Below are 14,199 nucleotides of genomic sequence, written 5' to 3' on the forward strand. Positions count from 1 at the left end.
AGATTGAAACAATGACAATGCAGGTTCGTTTATCGGGCCTGACATGCTGTGGGAAAATGGGTGATGGTGTTTCGCCAGGCTCCAGTGGGCTACCGGGGACCGCTGGATGGGTTGACAAAGTCAACACATGGCTAACATGTCCCTGCCGATACACATGTTTTGAAACAACAACTTCAACACTATTTTTCTATGAATGTATACATATTGTCCACCCATGTAAACTCAAAACCTCGTTGTTATAAGGACACTTGGATTGCTACGTCAAAGACACTTTAATTCTTCTAGCTTCAAAAATACATTTTTTGATTTCTCCTTAAAACTTTTTAACATGTACATATTTCTCCCTCATGTTATGAAACAAAGGTTCTGTTAGTAGCACCTATAATTTCTTATTATATATAATTTCATATATGAGTTCACAAAACCAAATGTTGAACCCGTTGCAATGTTGACATACCTGGGGTGATTCACCTATTTACAATTGTGTATTGAGATGAGGGTGGAGATGTTTTAAGTTCGAGTCTCTCCCCTTAAAAATATCTGTGAAATTTATTTCATGAAAGCCGGATTGCCTCGGAGAGGTTTTACCGACCCGTATTCAGGACTCAGGTCCGACATACCTGCCCCTTGAGATGGTTTAAGGTTCGGATCTCTGTAATGCGGTTCGGGTTTTCGTCCAAAAGCGTGCGTGCGTGGCCAATGAGAGTATTCGACGCCAACAACTTGTCCTTCAAAAAAAAAAAAAAAAAAAAAAACTATTCAATCACCATTCAACTAGCTTACTACTTACCCGATTTCACTTGAAGTTGTATTCAATCTAATTCTGGAACATATTTATTCTACAAAATTTTGAACTAACTAGTAGCTTATGCATAAAATTATACTAATTGTGTAGTATAAAAAACAATATCATATTCAAGTATTCAACACATAATATTTCCATGTTTTCACAATTAATGTTAAATCATTTACATTTATATTTGGAATTATAACAACTGAAAATGATATAATGATACATGCATACAAAACTAATTAATGAACACATGTCTAATGACGATGTGAGTAAAACTCTTAGACATAAAAAAAACAACATCCAATTTAAGTTAGGTATGTATATACAAGTGAATTTACATAGGATAGTGGGAGGCCCAAGATTCCTACTACTTTAAATTTCTTTTTACAAGTTATCGCTAAAAATTTACAAGACATCACTAAATTTAAAGATAAATTTCATACATTTTTTAAAATTTATGATTTTTCGAATGCAAATAACCGTTCTTTGAAAAACTTATAAATTGCCACTCAAATTGTATAACATAATATCTCTTTTAATTTTGAATCTAGAATTGCCACAAAATGTTTTGACTATAACTATAAACGTATACAATCATATCATATAGTGTTATAAACATACATTACTCAAGACAAAGTATGATTAGTGATGAAGCATAAGTTATAAATCCAGGGGCCTTTTGTACTATTTTTACATCATACAAGGGGTCAAACAAACAAACACACGCGGTTTAAGATAAAATGTCACCATTGAAGGTAAGTTACTTGCAAAACAGCAAATAGAGTTAGACAGACTGTCTTTGTCTTTTAGTAGACTAGATAGTCTCTCACCACCCAATTTTCTATATTTTCCCTTTCTGACAATAATTAGCACGCACTTTTTTAGTAATAAAAATTACACAAAATACATTAACATTGCAAATACAAACAACCAAATCCCCACCAACAGCATTACATTATTACCTTCTATACATCATACCCCCTCAAGAACCCACTCTTCACACATACACAAAAAAGGCAACAACTTTTCAACATTTCAATCAAAACCCAGATCAATTCATATTGAAAAAACCTTAATTCCATCTGGGTTTTGATTCTTTTAACCAAATCCCATCTGGGTCTTGAATCTTGATTCTTGACCAAACAGTAAACTTGTCTAATTAACAACTGTAGTTACATATATCTATCTTTATATTATATATAACAATATGTATGGGAGGGATCCATGGGGCGGAGCATTGGAGATAAACAATGCAGATTCGGCTACGGATGATGACCGGAGCCGAAACTTGAACGACTTTGATCGAGCGGCGTTATCACGGCCGTTAGATGAAACACAACAGAGTTGGTTGTTGGGTCCCGGTGAACAAAAGAAAAAAAAGTATGTAGATCTGGGGTGTATTATTGTGAGCCGTAAGATCTTTGTTTGGACGGTTGGATTGATACTTGCAGCTGGATTCATTGCTGGTTTTGTTACTTTGATTGTTAAAACTGTGCCTAGACATCATAAACATGCACCTCCCCCTGATAATTACACTATTGCTCTTGAAAAAGCTCTTATGTTCTTCAATGCTCAAAAATGTAAGCTTTTAATTAAATCTCTTTTTTTTAGATTTTGATTCATTACTGATCTGTTATTTAGTAAAAAATTAAAATCACATTCAAAATAGGGATTTGCTATATTGTTAAGAAGATAAGAACAATTGAATTATTATTTGTCTAAAGTGATTTTTTTGGTAAAGTTATACGATGATCATGGTGTCGGTGGATCCATTTTTTGCTAATTTGTGCTATGATTGTAACAAATCTATTTCAGCTGATTACGTCAGTTATTTGATAGTAGAATATTTTTATTTTTTGACTCTTAGTCAAAAGGTCTTATCTTTTCTTTAAAAATTGATCTGAATTTCTTAAGTTTTCTAGCATAATTGATAAATTATAAATCTAGTGAAACTTGTAATAGAAAAGTCATATTATTCACATATCATTGTTAATTATTCATAATTGTATGTTAATAATTTGATAAAAAGATTCTTAATTTCCTATTGCTTAGGTTACACTTTGACTTTTTAGTCAAAGAGTCTCATCATCACATTAAAAATGATTCAACTTTCTGTAAATTTTTAAAATGATGATAAGTTCATCTACTTCTTTACATAATAATTCAGTGGAAATTTAAAATATACTAAAGAAGGAAACTTTAGTAAATTTTTAAAATGATGATAAGTTCATCTACTTCTTTACATAATAATTCAGTGGAAATTTAAAATATACTAAAGAAGGAAACTTTATTGTTGAATAAGTTTCCTTCTGGCAGAATTATACGATCTTGTGCTTTAATTTTCATTTGTGTTTGATATATGCAGCTGGAAAGCTTCCGAAGCATAATAATGTATCATGGAGGGGTAACTCGTGTTTGAACGATGGTAAAGCTGATAAATCCGGGGCAGTTATTAAGGATCTCGTGGGCGGATATTATGATGCAGGGGATACCATTAAGTTCCATTTCCCAAAAGCTTTTGCTATGACCATGTTAAGTTGGAGTGTGATCGAATACAGTGCCAAATATGAAGCCGCGGGTGAACTTAATCATGTTAAAGAGATCATTAAATGGGGAACTGATTACTTTCTCAAGACCTTCAACTCTACGGCTGATACCATCACCCAACTCGTATCTCAGGTGACTTCTCGTTATAAATATATTCAGTTACCCGAAAATTTGGATATAATTAGTCTGAGGTTGTATTTGATAAAACATAATGATTAAGCATTGAATGGTAAATAATCTGAATGATTCAAAGGTTCTGAATAACAATAACCTTTTTGATAGTTATTCTGAATGAACAATATGAAATGAGATAAAATTATTAAGAGTGTGTTTCAACTTTTCCATTCAGCATCAAATGTCATTCAGAGCTCAGAAATAAACGCGTTGAATGATTCTGCATTGTGTTGAACCATTCAATTAAGAGGTAAACAAACACACCCTAACTTGTTATGGATCTTGTGTTGTAGGTTGGGACAGGTGATACATCAGGAGGAAACCCGAATGACCATAGCTGTTGGATGAGACCCGAAGACATCGACTACGCTCGGCCCGTTACCGAATGCTCGAGTTGCTCCGATCTTGCAGCAGAAATGGCGGCTGCTCTAGCATCCGCATCGATTGTTTTCAAAGACAACAAGGCGTACTCAAAGAAACTTGTTCATGGTGCTGCAACCCTTTGGACGTTCGCGAGAAATCAACGTGGGTTGTACAGTGCCGGTGGGGCCGATGCTGCAACGTTTTACAATTCGAGTATGTATTGGGATGAGTTCGTATGGGGAGGAACTTGGATGTACTATGCGACTGGTAACCAGTCGTATCTTTACCTTGCGAGTCACCCAAAACTTGCTAAACATGCTGGTGCGTTTTGGGGTGGGCCCGATTATGGTGTTCTTAGCTGGGATAATAAACTTACCGGAGCTCAAGTAAGTTTCAGTGATTATTATACAAATGAATTGAAACCCACATTGTTCGTTGGTTAATCATGATGCTTAATGTTGTCTTTTAGGTGTTACTTACTCGATTGAGATTGTTTCTAAGTCCTGGTTATCCGTATGAAGAAACATTGCAAACGTTTCATAATCAAACAAGCATAATCATGTGCTCATACCTGCCATACTTTTCAAGTTTCAACAGAACAAAAGGTAAACTAGCAGTTAAATGCACTTGATTTTATTTATTATTTATTTATTTATTTATTTTTTATCTTATGGATGACGGTTATGTTGTGTTTTAGGTGGGTTGATCCAGTTAAACCATGGAAGACCTCAGCCACTTCAGTATGTCGTGAATGCAGCCTTTTTAGCAACTCTCTACAGTGACTATCTTGATGCTGCTGATACCCCGGGGTGGTATTGTGGACCCAATTTCTATTCAACTAACGAGTTACGCAAGTTTGCACAGACTCAGGTATTCGTTATCACCGAATTATTTCTTTTCAGAATGATATTACTGTTAGAAGTGAAGTTGGTGTCAAAATGGATAAAACGTAATATGGCTTATTGTTGAATCTTTTTGGTTCGTTTAAGGTGAACAACATAATCAAATGGGACCGAATCGGCTAGAACCAAAAACTTCCTTAAGAGTGGTCTTGATGGGTCAACTGGACTGTATTGGCCAGCTAACACCTTTTGTCATTTCTCATTAATTTTGTATGAATTTTGCTAACGACAGCCCTCAGGGCCGTCGTTAAGACGCATAAAATACTTGAATAATCAAGCAACTGTCACCATAAAGTTAATAACTAACTGCTATATACAAATGTATTAAGCGTCTTAACGAAAGCCCTCAAGGCTGTCGTTAGCAAAATCCAACAATAATTTCATTCCATATAAATTGGCTACCTTGAAATTTGAAAATAATTGAAACGGATTGGTCAATCAAACTGGCCCATCTTGCCACCTCTAATTACTACTATCTTAGTAAGACATTGTTTTCTTGATTTTACAGATTGACTATATACTTGGAAAGAACCCAAGAAAGATGAGTTATCTTGTGGGTTTTGGGTCCCACTACCCAAAACAAGTTCATCACAGGGGTGCATCCATACCCAAAAACAGAATCAAGTACAGTTGCACAGGTGGAATCAAATGGAGAGATGCTAAAAAAGCAAATCCCAATACTATAGTTGGTGCTATGGTTGCGGGCCCAGACAGACGTGACGGTTTCCACGACGTACGTACGAATTACAATTACACAGAACCAACTCTTGCTGGAAACGCTGGTTTAGTTGCAGCTCTAGTAGCCCTTTCAGGTGATAGAACATCAAAGATCGATAAAAACACCATGTTTTCGGCGGTGCCGCCTATGTTTCCCACTGCTCCACCACCGCCTGCTCCATGGAAGCCATGAGTGACAACGTTGACATCTGTTTGACTTACAATGAACGACATCTTTCTGTACTCATAGTTGTTTTTATAGGATGGTTTGCAGCAGGGGAAACGGTAAATGAAAATATGTGGATATGGGTTGGGGAAGAATGGGGCCGGTTTACTTTTGAAAATGGAACTTGTGATTATACATATATGATAATAGTATGTATGTGTTTTTTTTTTGGATGTAGCATAAACAAACAAATCAAAATGTATGTATAATTTGTAACAATGGGAACTCTGCAACACTTTTGATTGTTTTTGAATGAAATCTTTTTGTTTCCCTTAATTGTATGTTAATCAAAATATATTCAGTTTCCAATTAGTACTAGTTCGATTAAAGACCATACCATCAACGTTCTATTCCTAAATAAGATTCTTAACAGCTAAGCTGTTTCAAGTTTGAAAAATGAAGGTCTTAATCCAGCCATGGTTAAGTGCTTTGGTATATTGATCTGGAGCAGTTTTTGTAAAGAACACATACCAAACCAATACCCCCCCCCCCCCCCCCCCCCCCCCCCCCCCAACACACACACACACCCAATTTCCGGTACTACATTTTAAAATTTTCGGAGTATAAAGAACCAAAAGTATAAAAAGTTACCGGTGACTACCACCTCCACTACCTGATTCATTGATTCTATGTATGTATGTATGTTTAAACTCTAATTAACTCTTTTCTTACGTAGTTTCTATATTTTAATCACCTTTTTAAGTAACATTAGGTTATGTATTACTTTTGTGGATGATATATAGTAATTAACGTAACTTGATGATTGAGTTACATCTTCCTTAGTTGTAGCCAAGTAACATGAAATTATATGCTCTTAGTAAAGCCTTAATGCTATAGGTTTAGAGGGATACAAATTGGCAATCCGAAAGATACAAAATGGAAGTGAAATTGTAAGATATATAAGTTAAATGATAGTAATATTATTAACACAATTGGGTAATCGGAGAAAGTTTTCCATGAGTTACTTGGGATGGTGAGTATATTAAACTCAGATATATGTGACATGACTAGCTTATCTGGTGACCATTTCCGACTTTTTCCCTAGCCACCTCAAGATGTGTTGCTAGCTAGTTAGGTTTGAACCTGAGACACCTCTTGTAATGATGTCAGGATGCAAAACCAACGGTTATTATTAACATAATCATACAATCTAATTGCAATAAAAACTCAAAAATATGCCCAACCCTGAGGTTTACAGGCTGCAACAGTTCAACCATCTCCCGTATATATTGTAACCTTAAAGTTAAAATTAAGATCTTTCTATTCTATATAAATAAACATTAACTATGGTCTATGGCCATATCTAGCTTTTTATTTCATAGCTATTATTAAGAGATTTTTGTGTCACAACTATGGTAATGGTAATGTTATCTCATTTTAGTTCAATGAGCTAAACTTGTCCTTATTTAGACCATACTTTAAGTGTTTAGATGTCTTATGAGATAGTAATATGCTAGTTAAAATCTTTTGGCCTTCTGATATTGTTACAGATTCTTCTACCAATGTTGCAATGGGAGGCCACTGCATTTGGTCGTCCAGTTTTTGCACTCATACTTGTAGCCTCGTTAGCATTTTTCCCGGTGTTATTAATCCCTTCGGGCCCATCCATGTGGCTTGCAGGGATGATATTTGGTTATGGTTTTGGATTTGTAATAATCATGGTTGGAACAACTGTTGGCATGATTTTGATTTGACATATCTCATTGGTCTGCTCTTCCGTGATCGCAAACATCCATGTGAGTCAGCAACTGTGGAAATCATAAGTAACCTGCAGATATATGTTTATGTTATAAGTTATAACTAAAAAGTGGCAAATTGGACATGTTTGTTTGGATTAGATTGGTTTGACCCCAAACATTTTTGGTCAAAATTGCACATTTGACTACTTGATGAGTAAATGTCTAAAACAACCATGTTTTGATGAATTATTATTAGAGTTGAATGATCGATGCTTTCATTAGGCATAATAGCCGATATATATAAGAATACATTATAACCCTAATCTCCACAAAGTCAACTATCTAGGCTACAAGAATGGAATATATTTTGGAGATCTTCTATCTATGGATTATATTACATGTACAATAATATAGAATGTATTCTAAGTAACACAATATTTCGTGTATATCTAATATAGCCCCTCAGGCTAAGCGGGAGGAGGGCGGACGCTTAGCTTGTCCCGAAAATCATCAAATAAAACACGACGTAGCCCCTTAGTGAAAATGTCAGCATCTGATAATGAGTAGGAACATGTAAAACACGAATATGCCCTCGAGCAACCTTCTCACGAACAAAATGGATGTCCATTTCTATATGCTTAGTACGTTGGTGCTGAACAGGATTACCGACAAGAAAATAGCATTAACGTTATCACAAAATACCATGGTTGCCTTTGAAAGAGGTACATGAAGTTCCAATAGAAGGTTGCGAAGCCAACAAGATTCGGAGACTACATTGGCTACACCACGATACTCAGCTTCGGCACTCGATCTAGAAACAGTTGCTTGACGTTTAGAAGACCACGAGATCACATTATCTCCCAAAAACACACAATAGCCGGATGTGGATCGTCTTGTGTCCGGACAACCTCCCCAATCGGCATCCATATAAAACACTAACGAGTGTAAAGACGACTTACGAAGTTGCAAATCGAAGGAAAGCGTCCCTTTAATATACCGAATGATGCGTTTCAAAGCATCCGTGTGTGCTTCTTTAGGATCATGCATGTGCAAACAAACTTGCTAAACCGCATAAGAAATGTTCGATCGGGTAAATGTAAGGTATTGCAAAGCGCCTGCCAAGCTTCGAAATAATGTCGGGTTAGAATACGGACGACCAACATTGGTACTAAGCTTGCTATTTGTATATACTGGCGTACGAACTGTGTTACTATTAACCATATCGGCACGTTCAATAATCTGTTGAGCATACTTCGTTTGATTTAAGAAGAGTCTGTGTGCATTACGGGTAACATGAATACCCAAAAAATAACTAAGAGTGCCCAAGTCCTTCATAGCGAATTCTTTTGCTAGACGAGACATAATGTTGTCACTAAGTGAAGTAGAAGAAGTAACCAATATGATATCATCAACATAAAGTAAAAGATATGCCGTGTCGTCACCACGTTGATAAATAAACAAAGAGTTATAGGAGCGGCTATGACAAAAACCAATAGTCGAAATGAATGTGGCAAAACGATGATACCATGCACGAGGCGCTTGCTTTAAACCATATAGGGAACGGTGCAAAAGACATACATGATCCGGTTTAGTTGAATCCCGGAAACCATAAGGTTGATGCATATACACGGTCTCGTTTCCCATGTAAGAACGCGTTTTTAACATCTAATTGATTGATGAGCCATGACTTTGATAATGCAATACTAAGCACGATACGGATGGTGGCAGGTTTAACCACGGGACTAAACGTTTCATTACAATCAATTCCAACTGTTTGTGCTCGACCATCACCCACTAATCGAGCTTTGTAGCGTTCTAAAGAACCATCCGATCGATATCTCTGCCTGAAAATCCACATACTACGAATAGTTTTCATATCATTAGTTCTAGGCACAAGTGTCCAAGTCTTATTTTCCATAAGTGCATCATATTCATCGGTTATGGCCTTATTCCAATTAGGATCAGAAATTGCTTCTTTAGGAGTAGATGGTAATGGAGAAAGAGAGGTGGAAACTAGAAGATTAAATGGTGTTTTTGGTTTGAAAATTCCATCCATGCTACGAGTTGTCATTGTTCTTTGAGGTGGTGGTGGTGTGGTTTGTGTATTAGTAGTAACAGGGGAGTTAGATTGAGCATCGTGAATGGAATTAGAATTAGAAGTTGGCGATGTAGCATGAATGGAAGAAGTATCGTGATCAGTAGGTTGTGACAAAGGAGTATGAATATGTGGAAGCCCACTAGATTGAGCATGGGATGGGCTTGGAGATACAGGTGGACTAGAACTAGGTGGCGTGAGGTTATAGTGAAGGATAAGAGGATTGAAGTAAGAAAATAATAATTAGAGGGAGAATTTGAGAGTGTTGCGAAGGGAAATGTGGATTCATCAAAGAGGACATGACGAGAGACAAAGAACTTCTTATTTTTGATATCATAACATTTGTACCCACGATGATTGTGTGGATACCTGAGGAAAACACAAGGCGTAGAACGAGGTTGAAGTTTGTTTATAGTGGCGGAAGGAAATAATGGGTAACATAGACAACTAAAGATACGAAGATGATTATAAGAAGGGTTGCGAGCATAGAGTATTTGTGTGGGACTTTGGAAATTTAGAAGGAAGAATATTGTGAATGCGGGTTGCCATTTGAAGGGCGTGTTGCCAAAAAGCGGGTGGAATTGAATCGTGAGAGGGGAGAGTGAGAATAATGTTATTGATTGCTCGTATATTACATTCAGATTTTCCATTTTGAGAAGATGTATGTGGACAAGAGAAACGAAAATCCATCCCATTTTTGGTACAAAATTGATAGAATGATTTATTTTTATATTCAGTACCGTTGTCACATTGAAACGTTTTGATAGTCTTTCCAAATTGAGTTTTTATATATTGACTAAAGGTGAGAAAAACAGAGTATACATCAGATTTGCTAGCAATAGGGAATGTCCACAAATAGTTAAAATAGTTATCATGAAAGAAGACATAATAACGATGACCGGAAGTGCTTAAAACTGGCGAGGTCCATAAATCACTATGGATAATATCAAATGGTGACAAAGTAGATGAATTAGAAGTAATAAATGGCAACTTAATATGTTTCCCAAAAATAGAAGATTGAAAAAGTGTAGATGAAACTTTGTTATTACATTGAATAAAATTCTTATTTCTAAGTGAACGTAAAACATTATCGCCCGGGTGTCCAAGACGATGATGCCATACGTCGGAAGATAAAAGCAACAAAAGTAGATGGAGGAGTCCTCTTTATTTGTTGAAGCATGTTGGAAGTAATTGGATAGAGATCGCCAGTGCTATTACATCTGAGAATTGGGTTGTCCTTCGGGAATTCCTTCACAGTAAAACCAAAAGGATCAAAATTAAAAGAAAGATTATTGTCAATGGATAATCATTGGACAGAAATTAGGTTTTTAACGATATTAGGAACATGTAGTATATTACGTAAGAAGAACAGACGGTTTTTAGAGTTAAGAGAAGTGTGACCAAAGCCTTTTATTGGAATAGATTGATCGTTTCCTACAAATACGTATTTAGATCCACTTAAAGGAAAATAAGAGTTTAGATTACCTGAACTAGAAGCCATATGGGACGTAGCCCCTGTATCCATATACCATGTATCCTCTGGTGAGTTAAGCGTCATAGTGTGCAAGGCATTTTCGACATCAGTTGGGCAATAGCTAGTTGAATCATTAGCAACAGAGTGGGCCTGAGCAGGCCGAGAGCCCAAAAGCCCTGTTGAGGTGAGGGTTGCCTGGTCCAGCTTGTAGTCGGGTATGGGTAAGGGGGTAAGCCCAATTAGAAGGTTGTTGATAAGCCCAAGGTGGTTGGTTTGCCCAGGTCCGTGGATACGATGGATAATAACTTCGGCTCCCTCTTCCTCGATTGCTTGAGCGACCCCGATTATTGTAATTGCCACGATAAGAACCACAATTATTTCCCGGACCCCGATTGTAATTGCCATACGACGATTGTGGTTGAGTGAAATTCGGATTTGGAGGCATCAAATTGGGGATTTGCGAAGAAGATTTGCCGGTTGTAAGCAGCGCTACATCCGATGGAGTCGAAGAAGGTATGTGTTGTTTCTGTTTTCGTGTTTCCTCCAGCAGTAACATAGACCTTGCTTGATAAAACATGGGTAAGGGCTGGATGTATGACAATTGGGAACCGATTGAATCATAAGTGTCATTGAGGCCTGCAATTAATTGGAGCACCATTCTGGGATCGGATACTTTATCATCAACATTGCTTAGTTGATCAGCAATTGATTTTATTTTCTGACAATAAGAAGTAACATCTGGAAAATTATCCAGTCTAATATTGTTAAACTGGCGTTGCAGGTACAGAGCACGAGAACTCTTGTTATCTTGGAAGATATCCTTGATGCGTGACCATGTAGCAGCCGCAGTAGAACCTGCCTCAAATATGTTATTGAGGAGTTCAATCGAGATGGTACCATAAAGCCAGTTAAGAAAAATTGCATCTAACCGTGACCAGAGTGCAATTTGAGCAACTGTGGGTGGTGTAACAGGATCTGTTGTTGTTGAAGACTCAGCAGAATTAGATGGAGGAGACAGATGATCGAGCACATCATAGGCTCGACAAGTAATTTGAAATAGTTCAAACCATGTATTATAGTGTGAGTTATTGATTTCTAGGGTGATTGGAATGTGATTTTTAATGTTAGAAACAGCAAAAGCAGGATGTAGCCTACTTTGATATGCCATTGAAAAAGTGTAGGTTCACAGGTTGTAGAAAAAAGAATGAATTTGTGAGAAAAGAACAAAGGGTGGGAGGTTTAGGGTTTTAGGCCTGATACCATATTAGTGTTGAATGATCGATGCTTTCATTAGGCATAATAGCCGATATATATAAGAATACATTATAACCCTAATCTCCACAAAGTCAACTATCTAGGCTACAAGAATGGAATATATTTTGGAGATCTTCTATCTATGGATTATATTACATGTACAATAATATAGAATGTATTCTAAGTAGCACAATATTTCGTGTATATTTAATAATTATAGATTAATATTGGAATTGGGATAAAACTTGTGAATATGGAAATGTTGTATAGTTCGTTTGGGGACTCTTTGAAATGGATATTGTTAGTGTTGGATTTAGATTTTGTCCCTCCTTCACAAAGCGTTAACGTTTTGTTTTTATTTCTTATGAAATTATGAATCTGCAGCATTGGTTGAAGAAATGGCCACAAACAGTTGCACTGATTAGACTGGCCAGGGAAGGAAATGGGTACCAGCAGTACCGGATTATTGCCACTTTTAGAATTTCACCATTTCCTTACAGTATATTCAACTATGCAATCGTGGTTACGAGTATGAGATTTTGGGGCCCTATTTGTTTGGATCTATTACAGGAATGATTCCAGAAGCCTTCACGTATATCTCTAGGTATTTGATCCATATCTTATATCACGGTGGATAGCACCATAGTTGATGAAAAGGTTTTTTCAAACCACTCCCAGTCCCGCAACTTCCTCAAAGCTTTTTCGGAGGACACTAATAGCGCGGGTCACTTTCAAAGCTTTCTCGGAGACTCGCTCTTACTCTCGCATTTTTGAACATATTTCAGAAAGGTTGGAAGTAAATGGTTGTACTATATGCAGTAACATTTGTACCTTTGGTTAAATTAGATAACATTGTGGGTCCCAATTATTATAATAAAGGTGTCGTGGATAACACATGTTCGATCTTTTTTAAGTTCTTGAAAGAAGTGTCGAGGTAGCACTAATGTGACATATCTGATATAAAGTACGGCATTGTTAGGAGTGATCTTCCTACTTGAAAACCTTGTTATGAGCTTTGGCCCAGTTCTACATACAAGTAATGGGAATTTGACTACTCAAACATCAATTTTTCTATCCCCATTTGGTCATAAGCATCTTCTGCCCATTTGGTCATAAGCATCTTAAGACCTGATATAGAAAACTCACACATACTCGATATATTCAAAGTTGATTACCATCGATTTAATCGTACACAACCAAGTAATTTCAATAACATTGAAGTTTTGGTAATCCAGAACGGCTCACACCAGATCTTGTATAATAAATTATGCTCGTATACTAAGTTATGCTCGTATAGTCGTTCAGTTTTATGTTGATCCAAGCAACTTTTTCAATAATGATAAATTTTTGTATCAAAGTTTGAGTGCTTGTTGCAGCTTTGATTTATCGTTGTAGTATTATTCTGTTGCGAGTGTTTTAATTTTCTTTATTAAATTAGATTAGAAACAGAGTAATAAATGTTACTCATAGATCGAGTCTAACTAATGGTATACATGATACTGCAGAGGACACACGACTGCAACAAAATACAACTTCAAGCCAAAGAGTCAACCTGCAAAGTTAACTCAAATCTTGTAACAGAATGTAGTTAGATTTAGCTTTAGGTAGTTAGAGATTAACTTAATTCTATTACAGTGTAATAGTGAGTATATATTAGCTTATTTTCTTTCATTTCAATGTAACAGTTCATTTTTTCAATACAATGAGCTTTGTTCAATCTTCATCTTCTACATTTACTCTTATGGTATCAGACATGAATCACATACTGTGATTCATCCAATCAATCCTAAAATTGCAGTTCTTATCCATTAATACACTCATACTCTCACAACAATCTAACTTCCGTACAATAATAAACCCTAGTTTTACGATTACACTCTGATTTCTTCCCTAATTTTACGAAATTCTACTCGTCGAACCCTATTTCACAAATTCACAAACAATTACACCAATTCAAACATCTATTCTCAATTCA

General features: G+C 36.2%; 3 protein-coding genes across 3 annotated transcripts; 1 reads left to right on the forward strand and 2 right to left on the reverse strand.

Annotated features, from left to right (window-relative positions):
• Window positions 1-1,974: 1,974 nt before the first annotated feature.
• LOC139886334 (endoglucanase 25-like) lies at window positions 1,975-5,998 on the forward strand. Its single transcript, XM_071870137.1, has 6 exons — window positions 1,975-2,373; window positions 3,159-3,472; window positions 3,808-4,263; window positions 4,347-4,482; window positions 4,575-4,747; window positions 5,288-5,998. The coding sequence occupies exons 1-6, from the start codon at window positions 2,001-2,003 to the stop codon at window positions 5,687-5,689; spliced, it is 1,854 nt and encodes a 617-aa protein (XP_071726238.1). The 5' UTR covers window positions 1,975-2,000; the 3' UTR covers window positions 5,690-5,998.
• A 1,893-nt stretch (window positions 5,999-7,891) lies between these two features.
• LOC139848856 (uncharacterized mitochondrial protein AtMg00810-like) lies at window positions 7,892-8,448 on the reverse strand. Its single transcript, XM_071838545.1, has 2 exons — window positions 8,104-8,448; window positions 7,892-8,053 (listed from the first exon to the last, which is right to left on the reverse strand). The coding sequence occupies exons 1-2, from the start codon at window positions 8,446-8,448 to the stop codon at window positions 7,892-7,894; spliced, it is 507 nt and encodes a 168-aa protein (XP_071694646.1).
• A 2,655-nt stretch (window positions 8,449-11,103) lies between these two features.
• Window positions 11,104-12,138, reverse strand: LOC139848868 (uncharacterized). Its single transcript, XM_071838557.1, has one exon. The coding sequence runs from the start codon at window positions 12,136-12,138 to the stop codon at window positions 11,104-11,106; it is 1,035 nt and encodes a 344-aa protein (XP_071694658.1).
• Between the last annotated feature and the right edge of the window lie 2,061 nt (window positions 12,139-14,199).

Source organism: Rutidosis leptorrhynchoides, chromosome 1, assembly GCF_046630445.1.
Source record: "Rutidosis leptorrhynchoides isolate AG116_Rl617_1_P2 chromosome 1, CSIRO_AGI_Rlap_v1, whole genome shotgun sequence".
Taxonomy (NCBI): domain Eukaryota; kingdom Viridiplantae; phylum Streptophyta; class Magnoliopsida; order Asterales; family Asteraceae; genus Rutidosis; species Rutidosis leptorrhynchoides.